We start from the raw sequence: 27,238 nt of genomic DNA on the forward strand, positions 1-27,238 counted from the left end.
AGCTTTGTCTTCTTTTTTACTTTATATAATATATATTTAAAGTCATTCTGCACTAGTAGAACCCCCTGTCAACTTTTCTACTGGCTACCTAATATTCCAGTACACATACATATTAAAATGTATGTTATGAATATTATATAGTGGCCAATCTAGTACTTTCCAAAATTTTGCCATTAAAAGAAATGCCTAATTTCACCTCTTATATATAAAGGATTTTGCAACTTATATTTCCTAAAAGTGCTTATGATGTTTCAAAGTGTGTACACTATTGTTCCATTGTGGGTAAAATACATGAACAGGCACTTCTCAAAGAAAGACATGAAAAAATGCTCAGCTTCACTGATCAACAGAGAAAAGCAAATCAAAACTACAATGAGATACCACCTCGCACCAGTCAAAAACAAAAAAAGTCATGAAAACAGCAAGTGTTGGCATAGAAAAGGGAATGATTCTAGAAGCCCAAACCCTACCTGCATGCAACTTATATATGTAGTAAACTCCTCACTTGTACTCCATAATCCTCAAATAAAGCAAACTTTGGTACATTAAAAAAAAACACTAAAAGCAGATAAATGCATATATTCACATTCTATAATTTCCTTAAAAGAAAAAAGCTAAAGCTTTCCCTAAAAGCTAAAGCTTCTTAAGCCGTGAGCCTACACCTTTGACAACATGACGAACTGATTTAGTTGTTTCTTTGCCAACTCTGTTCAAGACTCGTTCAATTCCATGACCACCAGTACAAATGTTTGTAGCTTCAATTGTATTTTTCAATTGATTTATTTCTGCATTCATCTCCTCTGATTTCTTCCTATATTCTTCCTCAAGCAAATCCTTTTGGACCTAAAAGAAAAATTGAGAAATTAAGTAAATTTTTTAACTCCTCATTTTTTCAAAAGTTGCATTTCATATTTAAGAATTTTGTCAAGCTACCTTAATTTTAAGCCTAAAAATATTTTCTCAATTATCAGAGGAGAATATTGCAACAAAGAATATCAACTGGGTTGGGTCCTGGATGTTGTGAGGAAGCATAGTTTACAACTTTACTAATATTAACCCATCGTTACAATTTTGCTAGGATGCTAACCCAGGAATAAGGACAAATGCTACATGTTCCTGCCCAAAAAATGACAGCTGGGAGACAGCCACTTGTCTGGCTGTATAAATTCTCAATTCCACTAGGATGGCATGGTCATTTGTATCACAGAAACAATGGCAACTCACACACTGAACTAGAAATCTCTTATAATAGAACTTCCAGATGGACAATGCGAGAATTCCTCCTATACCATGTGCTAATTTGGATAGACTATCCACACATGGAGATACCTGAAGCAAGTTTAGAAGCTGTACCTTCCATGTGCCTTAAAGTCTACAAGTCTCTGATAGTTTTATGTCAGCAAAAATCTACCTCAGGGTCATAGGGTGGTAGTAGAGTGCCTGATGATATATGGTCATCGTCTTGGTAAAGTCAATTGCTGTTCATATTGAATACAGCTGCTGGAATATCTGTTTTATTAAGCCCTCATTACATCATTCTAAAGTCTCCCAAAATGCCAACTCTAACCCTATTTATATTCTTCAGGGACTTATAGGGGCCATAGTCAATTCAAACTCTCCAGAGTCTGAGTATGGAACAGAATTCAAAGCCTTCTTGAAAATAAAATTTTTTAAAAAATTTTTTTAAAGGATTCAGGCATTTTAATGAATCGCAGGCAGTAATAGTGATGGTGCTTCATTCCCTGTCTTGCTGTTACCTTCACCAGCCCTTCCTGAGGTACCAGGGTAAGGACCATCAGGCCTACAGAGCCAGCAGCAGACTTACCTTCAACTTTTGCTCCAAAATCCTATTCTGCTCTCTCAGTAGTTGTTCTTTTTCCATCTCCAGCTTTGCTTTCTGTTGGGCTAAGTTTTCCCTTAGAGTCCTTTCTTGAGCCTCCATCTCTTGCTGCTGTTCCTGTAGTTTCTGCCCTAAAAGTTCCTGTTCCTTCTCAGCTGCCCTTTTCTTGGCCTGCTCCTCTGCGCCATGAAGATTTTAGAAATAGAAGAGGACAAGAGATGAAGATTAATCTCTACTCTTCTGAGCTCAGAGACCAAATACAATCTGGGAAGGTGGGCAGGAAATTATAGAATTCACCCAAGTCCACACCATGACAAGTACATTTCAGAATGTGATGGGAAAGGCCCTGCCTGTATTGCTGAAGGAAAATCAAAGCTCTCCCTGTTATTTTCGCATTTAGCACTGTGTGTGTTCCTCAGAAGGAGAGGATGCACCTTGTTTGGAGAAGGTCCTCTTGGTGGATCTGTCAGAGGACACTCTAAGAACCTTACCCACCCACTGTAAGTGGAACCCTACCCCGTACCTGCTATGGCCTTACACCCATCTGTGAGGGCTTTATCTGCCTGCAGGATGGAGTTCTCTATTGCCGCTTGCGACTGTAGGAAACTCTGGAAGACCTCTTTTGCCTGCAGAACCAAGAAGAAACAAGGAACTTTGATTTCCTTTTCCATGTAATTTTGCTTTATGCTTAAAATTCTATAATGGTTCCCTATAAATGTGCAAGCTCCTCAGTGGGGCCAGACGCCCCTACTCATCTCCTGCTTCCTGAGTCCCTCAATTCCCTCTCTAAGTGCTCCTTCCCTCCACCTGTTCAGCTTCCAGACAGTCAGAAGCATGTGCAGTTGTACAAACATACAATCTTTGATGCCTTTATATGTTCCCGTTCAGGTGTGAAAGTCTGCCTTTTTATCTGCACTGGCGCTCTCCCCTCAATTTGTTGGCAGTAACTTTAGGTAGATTATTTAATCTACCTTGGCCCCTCTATTCAGATCTGAAAATTTTCAAAAATAAGGGTAGATGCTTCTTAAAGTCATTTGGAAAAGTAAAGTAAAAGGTCTGGGAAAAGAGCTAAACAATATGACTATACGTATAGTTTAATGTGTTAGTTGTATTATTAACGTCTTTATGTTTATTGCCACCACATATGCAGCCATTTTCACAGGTTTATGAGTGTTATTTATCTGTGAATAATTGTCTATTTATTTTATTCTATCTCATTTTGATCTGTTCTGAGGCAAAGATTCTGACTTAAGTTTATAAATCATCAGCACTTAACACATAAATAATTTTTGTTCTGTATCCCTAAATTATTAAAAACCATACTCTTTCTTTGGGAATGAAAATTTCTAGCCTCAAGAATGAATGGTACATAGTGGACATTAAAAGCTGTCATGCTATCCCTCTTCTCTCTAATTACAGACTAGTGCAGAAGACTCCATTCACTCTATCCTATTAGCTTTCCCATTTTTCCTCACCTTTACTCCTTTCCTGGGTACTTCCAAATAGTCCTGTTCAATCTTCTCCCTTGCTTCCATGTAGAGCGTGTGCCCTCCAGGAACAGAGAAAGTTCCCACTGAAATATTTTGCATTAGGTCCTTGGAGAGCTGATTGAGTTGAGCCTGGCAGTATTCAACAGATGACTCTTCATTCCTTAGCAAGAAATGTTCCTTCTTACTCATTATGACTTCCTGCAAAGGGAATGTATAGCAATGTCATCAGAAAAAAAAGGAGCAGAGAAAATAAAATCCCAAAGAATCTGATAGAAAGGTCGATCTCACTACTGTTAGTGTTCATGAAAAAAGCTTTCTTATGGAGGAGGATGTAGAATAAATCAGAAATCAAAAAGTTTCATGTATTCTCAGCCCTGAAAACTCTCTGCAAGACTGTGGGAAAATTTTTAAACCATCCTGGACCTCAGATCTCACTTCTGTGAAATCATTGTGAGATTGCATTCTGTAATCTCTATGGTTTCTTGCTGCTGTAGCATCCTGTGATTCTATCTTCAGTAATATAATAATGCGACAAAGAGCAATGCAAGCTGAACAATGACCTGAATAAGGCTTTGGTAAGAGACACTTTGGTTCCTAGGAAAGAAAGAGCGTGCACAGAAAAAGTGAATGCTGAGGGATGATTATGGGCGTTCTGGGCAGGTTTGAAATCTAGGCTAGCATTCTCTTAAAGAGGGTTTCTATACTGATTTTGCTTTAGTGATTAGGAAGATTTCTGGATAAAGTGCTACGGTTTGGTGGGGGGAAAATGAGGCAGTCATATTTAGAGAATCTAAAATATTAATACTTCCTCTTGAGTGACAGATGAGCCTTGGGGTCCATAAAGTCACCTCTAGGCTTCGTTCGTCAAGGGATCAGGTCATAAAGAGTCATGACTAAGACAAATTACCACAAGCTGCTTCTGAAATTCCTGATTTTCATCCTTGAAGGAGCACTCCATGAAGACATCAATGGCTTCCTTCTCACAGGTCTCATGCACGTCCAGCAGCTCCTGGAGCGTGTCTGTGGGGAGCCTCACTTTCTGTGTCATCTGCTGGCTATAGTGGTCAGCTGCCTTCTGCATAGCCGCTGAGTTCTCCAGCTGGACCAGAGTTGTTACAGCATTTTCCAAACAAGGTACAGCTCCACTGTTGATGGCGTCCACGTAGGTCACCACCAAGGTCCCTAATCCTGAATAAACCAGGAAATTGTGGGTATTAATATGAAATATAACTCATGTGGTAGGCATACACGATGGAATATTACACAGCTATAAAGAAGAACAAAATTATGAACTTCGCAGCAACTTGGATGGACTTTAGAGTCTATAATACTGAGTGATCTGTCACAGAAACAAAGAACTGAATACCACATGTTCTCACTCATAAGCAGACCTTGAATAATTAACATAATACTATATGAAAGGGATTGGCAGTAATGGGAAACTGCCAGGGAAGAGGGGTCACGCCTCATCAACAAGGGTACTTGCATAATGAGCATTTGTATACCTAACCCTGAATTGAACCTTACATCTTTAAACTAAATTTTTTTTTAAAGAAATATAACTCAATGGAGTCTAAGATTCTGAGTCACATTTCTAAAATCTCTCTCACATACACACACACACACACACACACACACACACACCTTCCTTCTACCATCATCACTTTCATTTTCCTATTGATATTTACTCCCAATTTTTTTTTTTTTTGGTTCGTCAAGCCACACTGCTAAAAAATATAAATATCTACTTTTACCTAACAAACTAAGAGAGTATGGAATACATCATTTCTCATTTAAAAAATTAAAAGAAAAACAAATTTTATAGATAGTATGATGCAGCAGGGTAAATCATATTACATGTGTTCTTAATTCTGAATCTGCCAGTGGATTCTCAGGGACTTACGAGCTAATATTTCCTTCTAGACTTCCTTAAACTTCCAAAACCTTTTTTTTTTCTCCTTGCAATGAATATTAAACATAAAGAACTTCTGAGAAACTAGTAGATATCTGTTTTTAATGCCAATTGATGATTTTATTATCAATAGAAGCTTTTTCAAACATGTGGAAGCAAGCCACAGATATCAATAACAAAGTTTGCAATTCTGAAGAGGAATGTGTATACCCTCAAAGTAAGACAATTATAAAATATACACATTTTTTATGGAGTGTGAATATCTGTATACATAGTTCTACTTACAAGCCAGCAAAAATGCTGAGAAACCCATTATACAATACATTCGACATACGTTAGGCCCCACAGAAATGTGAAAAAGAGACTCACGATTTCCAGTGACAGTGATTCCCCCTCTGAGGGTCTTGGTTCTTGCATGGGTGAAAATGAAAGAACAGAAAATGTTTGTTTGTTCCTTGAACTTAGGATCCAGTTGACTTTCTGACACCTTCTCAATATTGGTTAGAAAGTATTTGTCATGTGTTGGCCGGACAAAGACAAAGCACTTTCGTTTTGGAAAGAAATGCCTGATGCACTCCCTGGACAAATTGGATATTTGGGCTCTGGGATTGTTGCCTGAGGGATGAAAAAAGAAGAGAATACAGTGAAAACACTCTTGGGCTAAGGGAGATAAAGAATGTTTTGACAACGTTTGTTTTGTTTTTACAATATACTATTCTTATATTCTTTGACATAAATATTCAATACTTCTCTGCACATCAAACTTGATAAAATTCTGGCAAGAAATTTTGGAAGACATCAGACCCAAGTGAAAACAAAACCTAAAGCTGGTATCTGCAGACCTGAAATTGGTGCCAAGTAGAGAGCAATTGTTTATTAGATGTTCACTGAATGAGCTGAATGAATGAAAGTTCAAATGTAAATTCTGGTCCACTCAATCCCATGTAGAAATTGAGCTGTGAGACCAAAAAAAGAGCCACAAATAAGTATAAAAGAACAATATTAGAAATAGCTTCTCACTCATAAGTGGACTCTGTACAATTATAATACTATAAGAAAGGGACTGGCAGTAGTGGAGAACAGTTGGAGGGGTGGGATTGGCAGTTGAGGGAGAACTGCTAGGGGAGGGAGGGGCATACCTCATCACAAGGGTACCTGCATAATCAACGTTTGTATACCTAACCCTGAATTGTACCTCAAGTATTTATAATTTAAAAAGTGGACAAAAGAAAGAAAGAAAGAAATAGCAATACTCAGAATGTTAAGAAAGACACCATGATAATTTAAGAAAAATTACATTAATGCTAAAAAAAATAATTTGTACAGTTTTGGCTACTCTTTAAACTTCCAACATATATTTTGTATTACCTGAAAACTTAAAGCCTTCTGTAGAGTAAATGAAATGAAAATGTAATTTTGAGATAATCACCACTACTTTATAAACTCTTTGAGGCGATTTCTGATTTGACAATGTTGTTTTTCTGCCTTCCAGTTTTTAATAAATATTTTGAAAAAGTATAAATAGAAAAATGAGAAGAAAAATGAGTATATCAGAATTGATATTTCTTATGAGGTCTTTTCAGCTACACAGCTATGTAAGGTAACTCATTAAAATAATTATTTTGAAATTATAGCATGAATAAATATGTTGTAATTGAGACAAAGCTATGACACAGAAAGAAAAGTAAATGTTCTGGTAATTATCAGACATTTTAAAAAGGAATGGGCTATAAAGACATATCCTTCTTCGGGTTTATTTAAATCATAAAATTGTTTTTGTAGATAATATAACTATATCAGTATTTAAATGTTACATCCCTCTATGAGAAAAATAAAGTCTAACTGTGTGAAATATATTTTTTAGATTGCGATATCATGTCAAACAACTATCTGTTCAATTCTTAAACACAGAAATACGGAATGAAAGTAGGGCTCACAAGCGTCTGGTTTTTAGAAAGTTTTAGCACCCATTGTAATCTGAATGCTAAAGTATAAATGGTATAAAAAAATAGTTTTATTTAAATTCATTCTAGAGCCGGGTTCGGTGGCTCAGCCTGTAATCCCGCGCCTTTGGGAGGCTGAGGTGAGTGGATTGCTGAGCCCGCAGGTTCGAGACCCGACTGGGCAGCGAGACCTCATCTCTACAATACATCAAAAAATCAGCCGGGCGTGGTAGCGCGTGCCTGTAATTCCAGCTACTCGGAAGGCTGAGGCGGAAGGATCGCCGGAGCCCAGCAGGTCGAGGCTGCGGTGACCGGCAGCGGCCACTGCACTCCAGTCTGAGCGACAGAGTGAGACTCCAACTCAAAAAAAAACAAATTCATTCTACATTAAATTCTACTCTTTTTAAGTGAACTTGACCTCCAATTCCTAGAATTTTCAACTCGCCTCCCATTCCTCATTTCTGTAGATCTCAATCTAGTCTCAAAGACAAATGCGACTCCAGAGATGATGCACAGTGTTGAGCAAAACCCACTCCTGATTGAATCACCCACCTCCCAGGTCATGTTCTCATACCTGGAATCAACCTTAAAGCATTCTCCAGGTACTCATCTTCTGTAATAAGGTCACCACCATTCAACTTCAGCTCCAGGGTGAAATCCCGTACAGTCCAGATAAAGTCTGGAAAGAAACTCACAAACTCTGTAGAATCTTCTACTCCTTCAGGTGTTGGGGAGGACTTTGCCTTAATTAATTCTGTGAGCTCTGTCACATAGCTACGACTTGGCTAAGGAAAATGAATGGCCTGTCCATAATTCACATATTTCTCATATGAGAAATATTATGAACACTCTCTGGGTCCCCTCTGCCCCACCAAAGGCAACTAAATGAAAGGAGGAAATGACTTGATCTCCGTTCTTGTAACCTCCATGAAACTTGGTGATTTGGTCCCTGGAAGGATACTGCAGCTGCTCCAGGGCCTGGTGGTTGATGGTGTTCATGCTGTTGTAGACAAAGGTGCTGCTCAGAAGCACAGCCAGGGCGAAGATCCACGAGTCATTCTTAGGGTCACCCTAAAAAACAGAGGACCTAGGAGTCTATTCTTTAGAAATTTACCGAGACATTTATCTTATTAGTCTTTCATTTATGATTTCAGCTAATGTACTCACTGTACAAAGAATATGGATAAGAATACAAATAACATATTTTACAGTTATAATATTTCTTATGATCACAATTTCTTTATATATAAAAAAATTCTAATCTTCATAGAATTTTCTTTTTTCCTCAACTCGTGCCTAATTGTGTTTTGATGATGAGAGTTAGTACTTCTTCATTCTACACATATTTATTGGCCATAAGCCATGTAAAATAGTCCATAGTGGGCATAACCAGTGATTCTAGTTACACCCACTTAAATTCAACAAATTATTTATGAGCATCTGCACAATGTTTTCCATTGCTCTTAGTTTTAGAAAAGTAATTATTTTTCAGTTTAAGTCTCACTCTATTGCTCAAGCTGGAGTGCAGTGGCAAAATCATGGCTCAAACAGCCTTGACCTCCTAGGCTCAGGTGATCCTTCCATCTCAGCCTCCCAAGAACCTGGGACTACAGGCACACTCCACCACACCCAACTATTATTTTTATTTATTTTTGTATGTAGAGATGAGGTTTTGCTATGTTGCCTAGGCTGATCTCGAACTCCTGGTCTCAAACTGTCCCCCTGCCTTGGCCTCCCAAAGTGCTTGGATTATAGAAAAAAGCCACTATGCCAGGCCTAGAAAAGTAAACTTAATAATGACAATTGTTACTCTCAAGATGAATTAACACTCAACTTATCTGTGACAAGGGTGCCAAGAAAACACAAGAGGAAGAATAGTATTTTCAACAAATGATTCTGAGAAAACTGAATAGCCACATTCACAGGAGGAAAATTTGAACCTTATTTGCACACCCTACACAAAAGTCAACTCAGAATGAGTTACAAACATACATGGAAAACCAGAAACAGGATCCAGAAATCCCACTATTATGTATACAAAGGGAGATGCCCCCCAAAATGAGAATTTATTTATTAAAAATTGTGTATTTATTCTTCCATGTTTAAACTTAGCCACCTTTAAAGTACTCTCTGTTTGATGCATTACACCTATTTAGATGCTTTTCCCACTGCTCAAAACACTTTTTGAAATTATCAATTTTGATGGCTTCTTAGTGCTTCGGCAGCTTTTTGTTTCACCTCTTGCACATGGGCAAGATGTTTCCTTTTGAGGACTTTTTTCATCCAGGGAAACAAACAAAAAGTCGCTTGGGGTAAGATCAAATGAATAGGAAGGTTGAAACAGAAGTCATGCCGGTTTTGGTCAAAAACTGCTGAACACTCAGTACAGTGTGGGCAGGTTCACTCATAAATCACCCATTATGAAATGGGCAAACACCTTGAAAGAATCTCCAAAAAAAATTACTGAAGTTTAATACAGTCTGTCACAACAATGCTGGTTTGTACACTGACACCGATGGGTTCCTTCAACACTTACCTCGGGGGGAAGCCTGTACTACAAGAGGCCTACCCTCCAAAAGATCATTCCATTTTTAGGGAGGATCTCCCTTTATATATCCAAGAAAATGGAATGAGTATGTCAAGGTGATACCTGCACACCCATATTTATTGCAACACTAGCTACAGTAGCCAAGGCATGGAGTTAACCTAAGTAACTATCGACAGATGAATGGTTTTTTGGAATGTGGTATGCACAGTGAAATACTACTCAGCTTTTTATTTTTATTTTTATTTTTTTGAGTTGGAATCTCACTCTGTCACCCAGGCTGGAGTGCAGTGGCACACTCACAGCCACGGCAGCCTCTTCCTATTGGGCTCAGGTGATCCCTCTATCTCAGTCTCCCAAGTAGTTGGAACTACAGGCATGCACCATCAAGTCTGTCTAATTTTTCTTGATTTATTTTAGAGATGAGGTCTCACCAAGGTTGGTCTCGAGCCCATAGGCTCAGGCACTCCTCTCACCTTGGCCTCCCAAAATGCGCAAATTATATGCATGAACCACCACGCCGAACCTCAGTTTTTTAAAAAGGAGGAATTGACCTGCATGATGTCTCAAGCATGTAGTCCCAGCACTTTGGAAGACCAAAATGGGAGGATTGCTTGAGCCCGGGAGTTAAAGACTAGTATAGACAACATAGTGAGACTTCATTTCTACCATTAAAAAAAAAAGCCAAGTGTGGTGGCACATGTCTAGTCTCAGCTACTCACAAGGCTGAGGTAGGGGAATCCCCTGAGCCCACAAGGTCAAAGTTGTGGTGAGCCATAATCATGCCACTGCACTCCAGCAATCTGGGAGACAGAATGAGCCCTGATGCATATAGATAGATAGATAGATAGATAGATAGATAGATAGATAGATAGATAGATAGATAGATAGATGGATAAGAAAACCCTGTCATTTACCACAACTTAGATGTAACTAATTAAATAAACCAAGTACAGACAGACAAATACTACATGATCTCGCTTACATGTGAAATCCAAAATAGTTGAACTCATAGTCATAGAAAGTAGAGTGGTGGCTACCTGGTGCTGGGTAGAGGGATGGAGTAGATAAGGTATGAGAAGATTAGGAGATATGGTCAAAAGATACAAAATTTTAGTCAGACAGGAGGAAGGAGAAAGACATGAAACCATAACAGTGCCAGAAGAAAACACAGGGGAGAGCTTCTGTACATCAGTTTGGAAAATGACTTTTTTGGATATAACACAAAATTCCACAGGAAGCAAAATCAAAATTAAACAAGTGGGATTGCAGCAAACAAAAAAGCTTCTGCACAACAAAAGAAATTATCAACACAGTGAAAAAATTTGCAAACCATGTTTGATAAAAGTTTAATTCTCAAAATATGCAAGAAACTCATACAACTCAATAACAAAACAACAAATAACCTGATTAATAATGAGCAAAGAACTTGAATACACATTTCTCAACATAAGACATACAGATGATCAATGGGTATATAAAAAGGTTTACAAAATCACTAATAGTCAAGAAAAGGCTAATTAAAACAATGAGATATCACCTGAAACATATTCAGATAACTATTACCAAAAAGATTTTTTTTAAATAGTTGACAATAATACAGAAAAAAGGGAATTTTGTATGCTGTTGCTTGAATGTAAATTGGTATAGTCACTAAGGAAAAAATTATGGAGATTCCCAAAAAAATTAAAAGTAGAAATGCCATATGATTCAGTAATCTCAATTCTATGTATAATTTCTAGTGAAATGAAATCAGTATTTCAGACAGATATATGTACTTACATAATATATTTTAATTTGAATATGTACCTATTAATTGTAGCATTAGTCACAATAAACAACATATGGAAACTACATAAATGCCCATCAATGGATGAATGGAAAAAGAAAATATTCAAATTTTGAAACAAAAGAAAATCCTGCCATTTTCAATGTTTCATTAATGAACATTGATGATATGCTAAGTGAAATAAGCCAGACACAGAAAAACAAATACTGCCTCATCTCATTTACTTTTTGAATCTGAAATACACAGCCATCAAACTAATAGAAATGGAGAGATGTTCATCAAAGACTACAAAATTTCAGTTATGCAGAATGAAAAAATTCCAGGTCTGCTATATAGCATGATGTTTATAGTTAACAATACTATATTGACCATGAACTTGAATTTTGTTAAGAAGACATGTGTTAAGTGTTTTCATCACACTGAGAGAGAAGAAAAAAGAAAATAGTAACTATGTAAGGTGATGGATATATTAATTGTCCTGTTGTAGTGATCATTTCACATAGTAAACATGTATTAAAATATCAAATTGTATACCTTAGTTATATACAATCTTTATTTGTCAATTATACCTAACTATAGCAGAAAAATAGACACAGAATTTTAGCTCTTTCTGGACAGAAATGGAGAGCACAGGAATATAGATACCATTCCCAAATCACTCTCAAAATAAGGCCAAAAAAGATAAATTGTTCATTTCATTCATTTTTAGGGAGCTAAATACCATTCATTTGCTTTAAAATATTAGTTTTAAAACAAATGTATACATTTAAAGAACCAGCGCAGTCAAAGTTATCCCAAAGCCTTCCAGAATGCTCTTTTGTATAGGTGGAGCTTCACAATAAGAAATATAAATACAAGTCTCTTAACGCCAACTCCCAAATGCACACTTCATGCAGCAGTTCAGAAGGTAGATTAGAAGACTTTTCTCAGCCAGAGATTGAGTTGATGCCTTTCTTCTTTCCTATCAAGGCACCCTTAATCATAACTGTACATGGTAAGAGCTGTGGTGTTCTGCCTCGATCAACTTTTCTTTTTTTCTTTTTTCTTTTGAGTTGGGTATCTTACTCTGTCATCCAAGCTGGAGTGCATCCACAAGACCACAGCCCACCACAACCTCAATCCCCTAGGCTCAGGTGATCATTCTGCCTAAGTCTCCCAAGTAGTTAAGACTACAGTCATGCACCAAAATGTCTGGCTAATTATTTTTATTTTCTGTAGAGATGAGGCCTCTCTCAGGTTGGTCTTCAACTCCCAAGCTCAAGCAATCCTCCCGCCACAGTGTCCTAAAGTGCTGGGATTACAGGAGTGACCCACCGCGCCCAGTCCTGGATCACCTTGCAGCATTGAAGAACTGATTCCTCCAACTGCTGGGAGTGTTAATGAATGGCAGCCCTTAAGTATCAGCCATCTTAAAGAAAAGGCTTTTCAGGGCAGATTTTCAATAACTAATCAGCATCAGGAACGAAAGCCGAGAACCCTTGTTTCAGCACAAAATAACCCTAAAGTGTCATCCCAGCCACAGATCTCCCTATGAAATTGACAAAGGTTAGGGATTGTGTTGGAACCTAACTTCTCCCTCTCAATGACTTGCTTCTTTCCTAGTCACACTGTATTAATCTCAATGCATACACCTGGTCTCCTCAATGGGACTGAAGGCTCTTTGAGGGCAAGGTCTTTACTTTATTCACTAATATGTATACTAATATTTAATCAGTCCAGAGCTCCGAACTCAGATGCTCAATAAGCTTTTATTCAATTGAACCAAATCATTCACCCCAGTGCCAACAAACAGAATATTTTAGTCAATATACCATGAATCTAATCTACTCTACAAGTGAGATGAAACAGACAAAGTCTGGGTCATTCATTATAGTTGGATTACCAGGCTTCACAAACAGATCCCACCAGTTAAATTACAAGGGAAAAAGATAAGGAGAAAATACAGTATATAAAGGATCTTTCTGAGACTCTCTGCCTTACCTTTTCCACATCTCCCAGACCTTCGGTGTCCAGAAGAACCAGAGTGTGGTTTGGCTTGGAAGGATGGGGCACACACCACATCCAGATGCCCTTGGTTTGAGACTGCACTGTGGAGCCCAGAGGGAAGCCTACAAGGGAAGAAAAAGAAACAATGCCCACTGACAGCAGATCACTGTAGCCCTGGCTACTAGATCAGACTTCTGGGATGGTAACTACCCTAGCACACACGATAGAACTCTTTCTATTTCCTCAAGAATCTTACTTTGCAAGTCACCCATTTCAAAAAGCAAAGGACATTGAATATGAGAATGACACCACGCAATGGCTCAAGATGAAGACAAGAATGAATACATGAATCAAACATAATGGGGGGCACTGATAACCATGACAAGAACATCTTGAAAGAACGGTGGGGTTCAAAGTCAGGGAGGAGTGGATGGAGACATAAGAGAAAATAAGTCAAAAAAAGGAAAGTGAGACTTTTTTGCATTGAAAAGTGATTTAAAACAAAAACAAAACATAGTTTTGTAGCCACAGTGGAATGTTAAATTCGAGAAGGATTTTTAACATCATACATATTCAAAAATCTGTATATGTTGCTTGGACACTATATAAAGCAAATTATTTTGTGAGAAGAAAGAAACAAATTACAGAAGTCCAATGCTTGAGTGTGCAAGAGAAGGTAGGATTCTGGGCACTAGTAGGAGAGATTTTTCTCAATGAGAATAAAGGACAGAACATGGGAACAGTTAATAGTAAGAAAATGACTTGGTGTCTAGTATTAGAATGAGAAATTTGGTTTATTGAGAGGAGTTGGACTCTCCTTCATGAGACTGAAAGAAAGAATTAAGATGCTGAGATAAAGATGGAAACAAGCAATAGGTCTGTGCCCCAGGACACCACTCACCATGGTTCTGTCCTGCCAGAAGGTTCATCAGGTAGGATTTCCCTGTACGGTATAGTCCTGCAATGGACACCACCACCACTGGCTGAGGAATCTTGTACAGAATTTCGATAGCCTGCTGATTCAATGACAGCTGCTCATGGTTGTTTTCCACCAGACAAATGGGGGCCAACATTTTAGGTCCAGATGCCGTGGCAACCTGCCCACCTAGAAGAGCCTCCTGGTAGAAATAAGAGTACAAAGTTATTTTCTGCCTCAGAGTTAATCAAGTACCCATAATTTTAAGATCAATAAAGACTTTTACTTTTTCTAGAAGACAGTATGTATCCTAGCATTAGCAGACTGCAGAAGGTTTCTTCCATCATTCTCTCAAATCATTAATGGTGTTAGTGATGAAACATTGAGTATTATCTTCTCCAAAGTTGTACGTCAATAGTATTTATAAAATCTACATAATTTTTACCATTATGGGGGCTTTTGATATGCCAAGTCCTATAATACCTTATATATTTGCCTTTCTGACACTTACAAGAACCTGCAAGTTAGAGATGATTACACACACTTTACAAATGAGATAAATGAATCTCACAAAGGCTCAGTGAATATGTTATAGAGCCAGGATTAAAAACCTGGACAGGAGATGGTCAGAAGACAGCCATGGAACTGGTGAGAGTGTGAGAGTCTATGAATGGGTGAGTGTCCATAAAAACAAGTCTGAGTGCAAGGGTGTGACTATCTGAGGGGAATGTCCATCTGAGGGGAAACTTGGGATCAAGCACCTGGGGCTTCCCTCAGGAGATGTCTGACAGCTGAGGGACAACCTGATCAACCTACAACTGCTCTGAGATCAGAGACTGGTGTGCAGGAAGGTCTGCCATTCTTAAGGCATCTCTTGGAAAAAGGTAGCAGAGATCAGTGTACCTGGCACCCAACCCATGCCACCACCTGTGGCAGCAGGCAGGGCACTGGCAGCGGGAACATGGAGAAGGCCTGGGAAGGAAATCTGGAGCTGAGCCCTGTTGTCCCCGGAAAGCAGACCTCCACTGTGACCATTTTCTCTGTCACGGGACAGGCAGTGACCTGCTTTGGCCCGCCCAACTCACAACAACCTCCATCCTGAGACCCAGCGGTAGTCTCCACACCCCTCCGGGATCCACCATCACTGGCCCAGAGAGGATATTTCAGGAGCAGACATGGAGCGACAGACGCCCCAACCCCATACCCAACCAGGCACAGACACATCTAACCTGAGTGGGAGACCTAGTATTAGCAGCAGCAGACGAGTTGGGGTGAATACAGATTTGATTCACCCTCCACCCCAGTAGACTGTGGGGTATTCCGACCCACACTGAGAACAACCTGACCTGCCTGCACTGAGAGTGGAGTGAAGAATCTGGAGACTGGACCACTCCCTACCACTGCATCACCCAAAAGCTGTGACTCTTTTTTTTTCTGTTTTGGGTGGGGGTTTTTTTGCATTTGTTTTGTTTTGAGTTTTGTTATTGTTGTATTAAGTTTTTCAGTTTATCTATTTGTGTATGGGAATTTTTGAGGGCAAGGGCATCATCAAGTTTTTTTTGTTTGTATGTTTGTTTGTTTGGGGGTTTTTTGTTTTTGTTTCTTTGTTTATCCATTAGTTTGTGTGCCTGTCTGTTTTCCTTCTTCTTCTATCTCTTCATCTTCCTTTTTTATCCATTATTCCTTTCTAGGTCCTTTTTCTTATCTCATTTTGGTTTCAGGGGGCATACATATGCTCCCACCACATGGACTGATTTTAAGAAGGAGGGAAGTGAGTTCCAGGAGGCCCACACACCAGATAGCAGATACTGTGATCTGCAAATAGCTTCTGAACCAAAACTCCCCTCATTACACCTTAATCAAAACTCAAAACTGCAAAAGACAGCACAGTTTTCCACACCCAGTCTGGCTTTGAAATTGAACAAATCCAGAGGATCTGCATAAGGTAGAATAGGGGATTGAGCAAACAGAAGTGAAAGCTATCCCCCATCACTAAGCAATACAATTAAAGAGGGGGAATGGGGGAGGAAAATCATCACAAATGAGGAAGAATCAAAGGAAGAACACAGGTACCATCCAGACCCTTGGGAAGACAGCAACTAAGAATACAGACTTCAGAAATCACACAATGAAGAGTCCCCAGAAAGACTGGTCTCAAACCACAAACACAGATTTCAAAGTATTAATAGAGAGAATGAGTAGAAATGAGGAGAGATGAGAGAAAAGAATGAAGGAATTGATAACTGAAATTATAGCAATAAAGAATACAGTAAATGAAATAAATAACAAACTGCCAAGCATGGAAAGCAGAATTAACCAAGCAGAAGGAAAAAAATCTCAGTGCTTGAGGACCAAAATATAGAACTAACCCAAACTGCTAACATAGAAAATAAGCTTAAAAATACAAAACAAGCCTCCAAGAAATGTGTGATTATATTAAAAGGCTGAACATACACCGAACTGGCATTCCTAAGGCAGACAGAGAAACAGAGCCCACCCTGGAACAAACATTCCAAGAAATTATTCAAAAACCTTCCTTCATCTCATCAGAGATGCAACCAAACACAAGCAATTCAGAGAATCCCTGCAAGGCATCAAATGAGAAGACCAACTTCTAAACACATGGTAACTTGCTTACACAAAGTAGGTATAAAAGAAAAATCCTAAAGGCAGCAAGAGAGAAAGTTCAGACTACCTACTGGGGAAGATCAATAAGAATAGCAGCAGATATCTACAGAAGTACTATAGGCTAGAAGAGACTGGAGTCCAAACTTCAAAGCTCTCAAAGATAAACAATTCCACCCAAGAGTTTCCTATCCAGCTAAGCTAAGACTTATCAGTGACGGAGAATTAAAATCCTCCCCAGACATTCAATCCCTGAGAGTTTATGCTGCCTAAAGACCAGCGCTATAAAAGACACTTAAGAAAGTATTAAGCACAGAAGAAAGGGGGGAAAAGGATGATCACGCATATATATCAACTCAAAAATCAGAAGAAAACCAAAATAAAACAAATAAACAAATAAACAAGCAATAACAACAACAAATTCTACAAGACCCTCATGACAGGGATAAACTCTAACATCTCAACAATTAGCCTGAATGTGAATGGACTAAATGCACCAATGAAAAGACATAGAATGGCAAACTGAATTAAAAAAACATGATGCAACAATATGCTGTCTCCAGGAAACTCATCTTACCAGAATGGACACTCATAGTCTCAAAGGATGAAAATCAAATTTTCAGGTAAATGGAACACAAGAGAAAGAAGTTGTGATCTTAATATCAGGCAATATAACCTTTAAGCTATCAAAAATTTTTAAAAGATATGGAGGGTCACTACATAATAATAAAAGCTGTCACTCCATCAATGAGAAATATCCATTCTAAACATATATGGACCCAACAGAGGAGCACCAACTTTTACAAAGCAGTTTCTAGGTAAACTAAAAAGAGATACTGACTCTAACACTATCATAACCGGGGACTTAAATATCCCACAAACAACCCTAGATAGATCAACGAGGCAAAAAATTAACAAGAAGATCCAGAACCTCAACTTCATGCTTGACCAAATGTAGACCTACAGAACCCTCCACCCAATAACCATGAAATAAACATTCCACTTATCAACACATGGAACTTACTCCAACATCGACCACATCCTTGTCCATAAGCCAAGCATAAACAAATCTCATGAGATTGAAATTCTGCCATGCACCTTCTCAGACCACAATGATATAAAAATAAATATCAACACCAACATAGCTCCCCCAAAACCAACAAAGACATGGACACTAAATAGCATGATACTGAGCAACTCCTGAGTCAACACAGAAATCTAAGCAGAAATTAAAAGATTTCTGGAAGTAAAGGAAAAGAAAGATACATCTTACCAAGATTTCTGGGATGCCATGAAAACAGTTCTAAGAGGGGAATTCATTTATTTACAAATGTACATCAAGAAAATGGAAAGATCATGTGTTAACAGCCTAACAAATTAACTAAGGGACCTGGAAAGACAAGACCACCAAAACTCTAACCTCAGCAGAAGAATCCAGATCACCAAAGTCAAAGTCCAAATACAAGACACAAGAGACAAAAATATCACAGAAAAAAACCCAACAAAGCAAAAAGCTGATTCTATGAAATAATAAACATGGTTGATGGACCCCAACCAGATTGACCAAGAAAGAAGGAGAAAAGGCCCAAATAAACACAATCAAAAATGCAAAAGATAAAATCACAACAGATCCTGAAGAAATACAAAGCACAATCAGAGAACACTATGCACACCTGTATAGAAACAAACTCAAAATCTAAATGAAATGTAGAACTTTCCATAATTACACAACCTCACAAGGTTGAAACAAGAAGAAACTGAGACATTAAATAGACCAATAACACCCCAGGAAAGCAACTCTGTCATAAGAAACTACCCCCCAAAAAAGTCCTGGACCAGATGACTTTCCAGCAGAGTTCTGCAAAACATACAAAGAGGAGCTGATATCAATCTTACTGAAAGTATTCCAAGCAATCGAGAAAGATGGAACTCTCCCCAAATCATTTTATGAAACTAACATCACACTGACTGATACCCAAACAGGGTAAAGATCCAACAAAAGGGAGTTATAGGCCAATATTCTGAAGAACATAGATGCAGAAATACTCAACAAGATTCTAGCAAATCAAATCCAGTAGCACGTCGCAAAAATCATCTACCATGACCAAGCAAGATTTATCCCTGGGATGTAGGGCAGGTTCAACATTCGCAAGACCACAAATTAAATACATCAACAGATGTAAAAATAGGAACCACATGATTATATCATTAGATGCAGAATAAGCTTTTGATAAAATCCATCCTCCCTTCTTGATTAAAACCCTTGAACACCTAGGCATAGAGGAAACGTATCTCAAAATATTAAGAGCCATTTAGGATAAACCCACAGGCAACATATGGCTAAACAGGCAGAAATTGCAAACATTTCTACTGAAAACTGGAACAAGACAAGCTGTCCACTTTCACCCCTTCTGTTCAAAATAGTGTTGGAAGTCAAAACCAATCTGACAAGAGAAGGAAATCAGAGGTATCCAAATAGGAAAAGAGAAAGCCAAGTTATCCTTCTTTGCTGACAATATGATTCTATACCTTGAAAATACAAGAGCATCTGTCAAAAACCTTCTTGTACTGATAAAGGACTTTGCAAAGTCTCAGCGTACAAAATCAACATGCAAAAGACAATTCACATTCTTATACATCAATAACAGGCAGAGAACCAAATAAAAAGCACAATCACATTCACAATAGTCACAAAAACAATGAAATACCTTGGCATCTTCCTAACTAGAGAAGTGAAAGATCTTTAAAATGAAACCACAAAATACTGCTCAAAGAAATCAAAGATGACATAAACAAATAGAAATATATTCCATGCCCATGGATTGGAAGAACGAACATTGTTAAGATCTCCATCCTGTCCAAAGCAACCTACAGATTTAACACAATACCTATTAAATTACCAAAATCATTCTTCTCAGACCTGGAAATGACAATACAGAAATTCACATGGAAACATAAATGACCATGAATAGCCAAAACAATCCTCAGCAAAAGAAACAAAGTGAGAGGTATCACACTTCAAGAATTAAAAATTTACTATAAGACTACAATAATAAAAACAGCCTAGTATATGTACAAGAACAGGCACACAGACCAATGGAACAGGATAGAGATTCCAGAAGCAAAAGCCTCTATTTCTCAACCAACTCATCAAAAAAGCCTTGACTAATAACCACTAGGGAGAGGAGAACTTATTCAGTAAATGGTGCTGGGAAAACTGGCTGACCACATGCAAAAGATTAAGCCAAGACCTCTACCTATCATCATACACAAGAATCGACTCTAAATGGATCAAAGACCTAAATTTAAAACCTCAACTATAAGAACCTTAGAAAATGCAGGAGACACCCTGATGGAAATTGGAAATGGCAACGAATTCCTGATCAAAATCCCAAATGTCCATACCAGAAGAGGTAAGATAGATACCTGGACCTCATCAAAATGAGAAACTTTAAAGCAAAAGAAATCATCAAGATTGCTGGGAGACAACCCACAGACTGGGAAAAAAAATATTTGCAACTGTATATCTAACAAAGGCCTAACATCTATTATCTACAAGGAATTCAAAACTTGCTGGAAAAAAAAAAAACCAAACAGCGCAATTAAAAAGTAGGTAAACCGGGCTCGGTGGCTCAGCCTGTAATCCCGCACTTTGGGAGGCTGAGGTGAGAGGCCTGAGCCCACAGGTTCGAGACCCGCCTGGGCAACTTGGGGAGACCTCATCTCTACAATAAATTTAAAAAAAATTAGCCAGGCATGGTAGCGCGCGCCTGTAGTTCCGGCTACTTGGAAGGCTGAGGCAGAAGGATTGCCGGAGCCCAGCAGGTCAAGGCTGCGGTGGCCGGGAGCGGTCACTGCACTCCAGTCTGGGTGACAGAGTAAGACTCCATCTCAAAAAAAAAAAAAAAGGAGGTGAAAGTTCTCAACAGACACTTCTCAAAAGAAGACATATGGGCAGCCAACAGATACATGGAAAATCCTCATCCTCGCTAGTCATCAAAGAAATGCAAATTAAAACCACACTGAGATACCACCTAACTCCTGTCAGGATGGTCATCATCAAAAACAAAAAATTGCCTGAGCCCGCGGGTTCGAGACCCGCCTGGACAACTTGGCGAGACCTCATCTCTACAATAAATCAAAAAAAATTAGCCGGTCGTGGTAGCATGCGCCTGTAGTTCCAACTACTTGGAAGGCTGAGACAGAAGAATAGCCGGAGCCCAGCGGCCCACTGCACTCCAGTCTGGGCAACAGAGTGAGACTCCAACTAAAAAAAAAAAAAAAAAAACTACAGATGCTGGAGAAGATGAGGGGAAAAGGGAACACTTCTACACTTTTGATTGGAATGTAAACTAATACAACTTCTATGGAAAACAGTGTGGCAATTCCTAAAATATCTAAAAATTGATCTTCCATGCAACCCTACTCTCCTGCTCTGCCAGAGGAACTCAAATCACTCTATGAAAAAGATACCTGCACACACATGTTTATTGCAGCTTTATTCACAGTAACAAAAACATGGAACCAACCATGCTGCCCATCAAAAGTGGACTGGATTTTTTAAAATGTGTTACATATACACGATGGAACATTATGTAGCCATAAAAAAGGACAAAATTATGAACTTTGCAGCAACGTGGATGAATTTAGAGTCCATAATACTCAGTGATCTGTCAGAGAAGCAGAGAATTGAGTACCACATGTTCTTGTTCATAAGTGGACCCTGAACAATAATCATAATACTATAAGAAAAGAATTGGCAGTAGTGGGAAACTGCCTGGAAGTGGGGTGGGGGGAAACACACTTCATTAATATGGGTAACTGATCTCAAAACAGATGAAGTGGGGACCAAAGTGAGGCCTAAACTTTACCTGCACAGTGACTATTTGTTTACCCAATCCTGAATCCCCACATCTTTAAAATAATTAAATAAATGAATGATTAAAGTAAAAAATAAATTTAAAAATCTAGACAACTGAGCAAAATGGCAGTCTAAGAAGTTTTAAGTCCTTGTTTCCTCCACAGAGACATCAAAAAACAGTCCCCAAAAATGGCTAAAATAGTCTTATAGAGGCTCTGGAAAACAGTCAAAGATCTACAGCCACCAAGCAAATGTCCAATCAAAAAGAAAAAAGTCATATTCAAAATGGTAGAACATTCCATGGCATTTCCCAGGCCATTTTTCTGCCCACTTCCCTCTGTGGCATGGTTGTGTCCTAGAGGAGGTAGCAGGCCAGTTCCCATACCCTTCCTTGAACTGGAGGGAACAGAGGGACCTTATTTGTAAAATGGTAACCTAACTGGGTGCTACCTTCGCTGGTGTTGTTCTGCCTAACTTGGATTTCAGGTATCAGTGATTTCTTCTTTATGATACCAAAGCAAAGAAGACTAATAAAAAAAAAAGATAAGCCATAATTCATCAAAATTAAAAACTCTGCATCAATGAACACCATTAACAGGGCAAAAAGGCAACCCACAGAATAAGAGAAAACATTTGAAAATCATATACCAGGTAGAATACATAAGAACTGATACAAAAAATCCAACTCAAAAATGAGCAAAGGACTGGAATAGATATTTCTCTGAAAAAGATAAACAAATAGCCAATAATCACATGAAAACATGTTCCATATCATTAATCACTAGGAAAATGCAAATTAAAATCACAATGAAGTATAATTTCACATTCACCTATTAGTATGACTGTTATGGAAGGAAGGAAGGAAGGAAGGAAGGAAGGAAGGAAGGAAGGAAGGAAGGAAAGAAGGAAGGAAGGAAGGAAGGAGAGAGAAAGAAAGAAAAAGAAAGAGAAAGGAAGGAAGAAAAAGAAAGAAGGAAAGAAAGAAAGAAAGGAAGGAAGGAAAAGAAATGGCAAGGATATAAGGAAATTGGAACCTTTGTGCGTTGCTAGCAGGAACAAAAAGTAGTACTGCCATTGTGGGAAACATTATAGTGATTCCTCAGACAGTCAAACATAGAACTTACATTTGATCAAACAATTCTACTTCTGGGTATATACACCCAAAAAAAAAAAAATTGAGAGCAGGGACTCAAACATATTTATACAACAGTGTTCATGGCAGATTATTCACAACAGTCAAAAGACTGAAAACCCTAATGTCCCTCAACAAATAAACGGATTATCAAAATGTAGTACATACATACAATGGAATATTATCCAGCCATAAAAATGAAGATAATTATGATATGTGCTACAACATAGGTCAATAGGACAGACACTAAAGAACAAATATGGTATTATTCACTGGATGAGATACTAGAATACTCAAATACATGGTTACAGAAAATAGAAGAGTGGCTGCCACGAGCTAAAGGGAGAGGGAATGGGAAATTGTTTAAAGGTACCAAGATTCAGTTTGGAATCATGGACAAGTTCTGGAGATAATTGCACAACAATATGAATATACTAGTGTCACTGAAATATACTCTTTTTTCTTTTTTTAAATTATTTATTTTAAAGATGTAGGATACAATTCAAGATTAAGTATGAATTATACTCTTAAAAATAGGTAAAATAGCCGGGCTCGGTGGCCTCAGCCTGTAATCCCGCGCCTTTGGGAGGCTGAGGTGAGTGGATTGCCTGAGCCCACGGGTTCGAGACCCGCCTGGGCAGCGAGACCTCATCTCTACAATAAATCAAAAAATCAGCCGGGCGTGGTAGCGCATGCCTGTAATTCTGGCTACTTGGAAGGCTGAGGCGGACGGATTGCCGGAGTGGCCACTACACTCCAGACTGGGCGACCGAGTGAGACTCCAACTCAAAAAATAATAATAATAATAAAAAAAAAAAATTTTTAAATAGGTAAAATAGGGCAACTCCTTTGGGTCCCCTCCCACTGTGGGAGCTTTTCTGTCCTCTTAATAAATCCTACTTTTAAAAAAAATAGGTAAAGTGACACATTATGTTGTGTATATTTTACCACCAAAAGAAAAAAAAGTATAAGACAAAAGCCTAGATAATCAGTCTATTTTTCTGTTCCATGGGGCTGCAACCACTACTTCAAAGAATAATCTATTTCAAAAGCCTTTGTTATCCTAAAAGCTCTTATATCAATAACCTGCCATAGTTTTTTAATGACTATCATAGGCAAAACCATATTCTCCAACACATCAGCATGACCTCATGTGCTCGTCTTTTACTTACAGGCTAGGAGAGAGATGGGACAAGAAGAGGGGAAGGAGCCCTGTGTGATGAGGCCCATCTAAGAATGCAGGCTTTCTTTCTAAGAGGGAGGGCAGGAAATGGCCGGAATCATACGAATTCAAATACAGGCTGAAGTACTTAACCTAGAACTATCAGAATCTCTGAAACATACTCCAGTAAATGAAAATAAGAATAAAAAATAAGAATAAAAATGCATATAACACTACATATTAGGCACTCACGAACATACACACACACACACACACACACACATACACACACACGAACATCTATATATATACACACACTCATGAACATATATACACACACACACACACATATGTATGTATGTATGTATATATAGTGTGTGTGTGAGATAAAGCCAAGGTCACTTTTGAGTGACTCTAGGTGAAAGGCATTTAACATTTCACTGAAATTTTTTTCAAGGTGAAAGTGTAATTTAAAAAACTAAGTATTAATAATACAATTATTTCATGAATCTCCTGGCATAATTTCGATTGCCATGCTTTTCTATGATATCTGGATATGTTTTTCATAAGTAAAATATAAAGGCAAAATCTTGTGTTCAAAATTCTCAAATATTTAGTTTTCTATTTGCATGTCAAATTTTCAAGATGCATCTAATAGCACCAAAAATACCAGCTCTATCATTCACCAGCTGTATAAACTTAACCAAAAAGCTTCACATAACTAAGTGTAAGGTTTTTAGGCTAAACATAAAGGTATGTGAGTAAAATCATAGGTCCAACCTGGAGAGGATTTTGATAATTAAATGAGATAGTATAAGCTTATGGTTTTGCATAACATGCACACAAAAAAGGATTTCAATAAATGTTGAATTAGGTGAAATTTAAGCTACAACAATTACAAGAAGCAAATTGGTTCACTAGGTTATATATTTCTACAAAATCTGCAAACTGTAAATTACTAAGAAATGAAAGCTACAAATACATTTTTCACCAGGATAAGCAGCAGTCAAATTCAACACACTGCTCCTGTAAAGCCTCCTCTTGTCTGATTCTTCAGTGTGGAGAGTAAGGAAATTGGAGGTAAAACATGAGCCCCGACATTAAAAGCACCTACACAAAATTAACATAGGGTCATATGTTAATGAATAAACACTGGGGATCAAAACTGTAGAAGTGACCTGAGCCCTGCCAAGGTACAGCTTTGGTTAAAAATTAATAGATCTGTTGGTTTGCACAAACACTTCAACAGAGAACAATAGATTATCTTCATGTCCTGACCCCTTGGAAAAGAGAAGCTGCCCTGATGTTGGGAAACATATTTTCCCTTAAACAAGGAGCCTAAGAATGCACAGATCTCCTTAATAACATCCCAAAGTTTCATTGGCTGAAGAACAAAAGCAGCTCTACTCTCCCTAGACCCCGTCTCCAGTATACCTTACTCCTAAACTATTTCTGCAATGGCTTCAGCCCAGGGCTTTATAGGTAACATCTATTATAAAACCTAAGAATAGTCTTTGAGATGTTTTTCAAACCTTACACTCTGATAAATCCAAGTCCCCACATGGGCCCAGGACACACCAAGAAGCTGACTCCACCAGTGATGCCACTTCCCAGAAACAAGCTCAACATACAAAGACAGTTACAACACTTCCCCCCATGACATCATCTATAACCAATCAGCAGTGCCCATTTCCTAGCCCCCTGTCCATCAGATTAGTCCTTTAAAAAACCCTCGCCTGAAATTCTCGGGAAGGTGAATTTGAGAAATCTCTCTCGTCCTCCCCCCTCAGCTGCTTTTCAACATTAAACTCTTTTTGTATGATAACAGTTGTATCAGTCTTGGTTTTCCTGGGCAGCAGGCATAAGAACCCGGCCAGGCTGTAACAAAATCTACATTATAATTACTGGGATTAGACAGTCCCCAATTTACAGAGAACACTTCCTTTTACAGAGAAAGGGCAGGGCACTTGCTGTCTGGGTTGCAGGGGTCTGTGGCTGGCTTCAGTTCTGGGAAAGCTCAGCTTCTCCACTTGGGCCAGTGACAGATGAGACAGAGACAGATGAGACAGATGAGACAGTGAGAGCTAGGCATGCTGAGTCCCCCAGGATGTGCTGTTCCCGGAACATAAACTCAAGGAAGAGCTAAGAAAATGTGACTATCATTGCAAATAACTTAATAAATACCAAGTCTCTGGTTTCTTAACTAGGAATGATCAACAGAGCTTTCAACTTTAGATTAATAAAGTACGGCTGTTTGACTCAGTTCAGGAATGGCTTTTAAACTTTGATGTACCCTGAAGAGATTGTTAAACCACACATTCTGAGATCAAAGTATCTGTATGTTTAAAAAGTGCTACAAGTGACTCTGTTGTTACTATGGAAAACAAACACCACACACAAACACACACACACAGGGTTATGACCATATATTTTTAACTAATAAAGATCAGTGATGTAAGGATTAAACTTACTTGTACATACAGATGTACAGAGCATTCCTAAGTGTGACTATTAGAAAAATAAAAAGGAACTCTCTGTTACAATTTTCTGGAAGCTTCTTGGCAGGATTCTTGTTCTCTGCAACCCAACACCTGCCAGAAGGCTTGATAGAGGAAGGCAGGATGGCACCACCCCTTCAGCCCCCACCCTCACACACCCACCCCCAACTTCCCTTACCACCAACCCCCTGATTTTTTTCTCTCCATTCGCTGCTGACTTGAGTTTATGTTCTGGGAACAGCACATCCTGGGGGACTCAGCATGCCTAGCTCTCACTGTCTCATCTGTCTCATCTGTCTCTGTCTCATCTGTCACTGGCCCAAGTGGAGAAGCTGAGCTTTCCCAGAACTGAAGCCAGCCACAGACCCCTGCAACCCAGACAGCAAGTGCCCTGCCCTTTCTGCCCATTCCTTAGCCATTTTGAATCAGAAATCGAGCCTGGAATTCAAGACTAAGATGTATATAAAAGAAAGTGAACATACCTGTTTCACAACTTCACAGGCACAAGAAGGGCTCAGTTGCCTCTCACTCACTCCCTT

General features: G+C 38.5%; 1 protein-coding gene across 1 annotated transcript; it reads right to left on the bottom strand.

The window, feature by feature from the left end:
• Positions 1-633: 633 nt before the first annotated feature.
• On the bottom strand, positions 634-27,238 carry LOC103276753 (guanylate-binding protein 6-like). The gene is made up of 11 exons (XM_008074191.2): positions 27,182-27,238; positions 14,407-14,623; positions 13,500-13,627; positions 8,147-8,256; positions 7,760-7,959; positions 5,612-5,857; positions 4,238-4,518; positions 3,316-3,528; positions 2,364-2,466; positions 1,826-2,019; positions 634-843 (listed from the first exon to the last, which is right to left on the bottom strand). The coding sequence occupies exons 2-11, from the start codon at positions 14,576-14,578 to the stop codon at positions 634-636; spliced, it is 1,857 nt and encodes a 618-aa protein (XP_008072382.1). The 5' UTR covers positions 14,579-14,623; positions 27,182-27,238.

Source organism: Carlito syrichta, unplaced genomic scaffold (assembly GCF_000164805.1).
Source record: "Carlito syrichta isolate Samal-C Ts95f unplaced genomic scaffold, Tarsius_syrichta-2.0.1 Scaffold316362, whole genome shotgun sequence".
Lineage (NCBI taxonomy): Eukaryota > Metazoa > Chordata > Mammalia > Primates > Tarsiidae > Carlito > Carlito syrichta.

Excerpts from the sequence above, each read along its gene's own strand:
- LOC103276753 (XM_008074191.2), bottom strand. The coding sequence starts at position 14,578 with ATGTTGGCCCCCATTTGTCTGGTGGAAAACAACCATGAGCAGCTGTCA. Across the intron at positions 8,257-13,499 it reads GTCTGGGAGATGTGGAAAAG|GGTGACCCTAAGAATGACTC; the intron begins GTAAGGCAGAGA and ends TCTGTTTTTTAG. Across the intron at positions 3,529-4,237 it reads AATTTCAGAAGCAGCTTGTG|GAAGTCATAATGAGTAAGAA; the intron begins GTAATTTGTCTT and ends TTCCCTTTGCAG.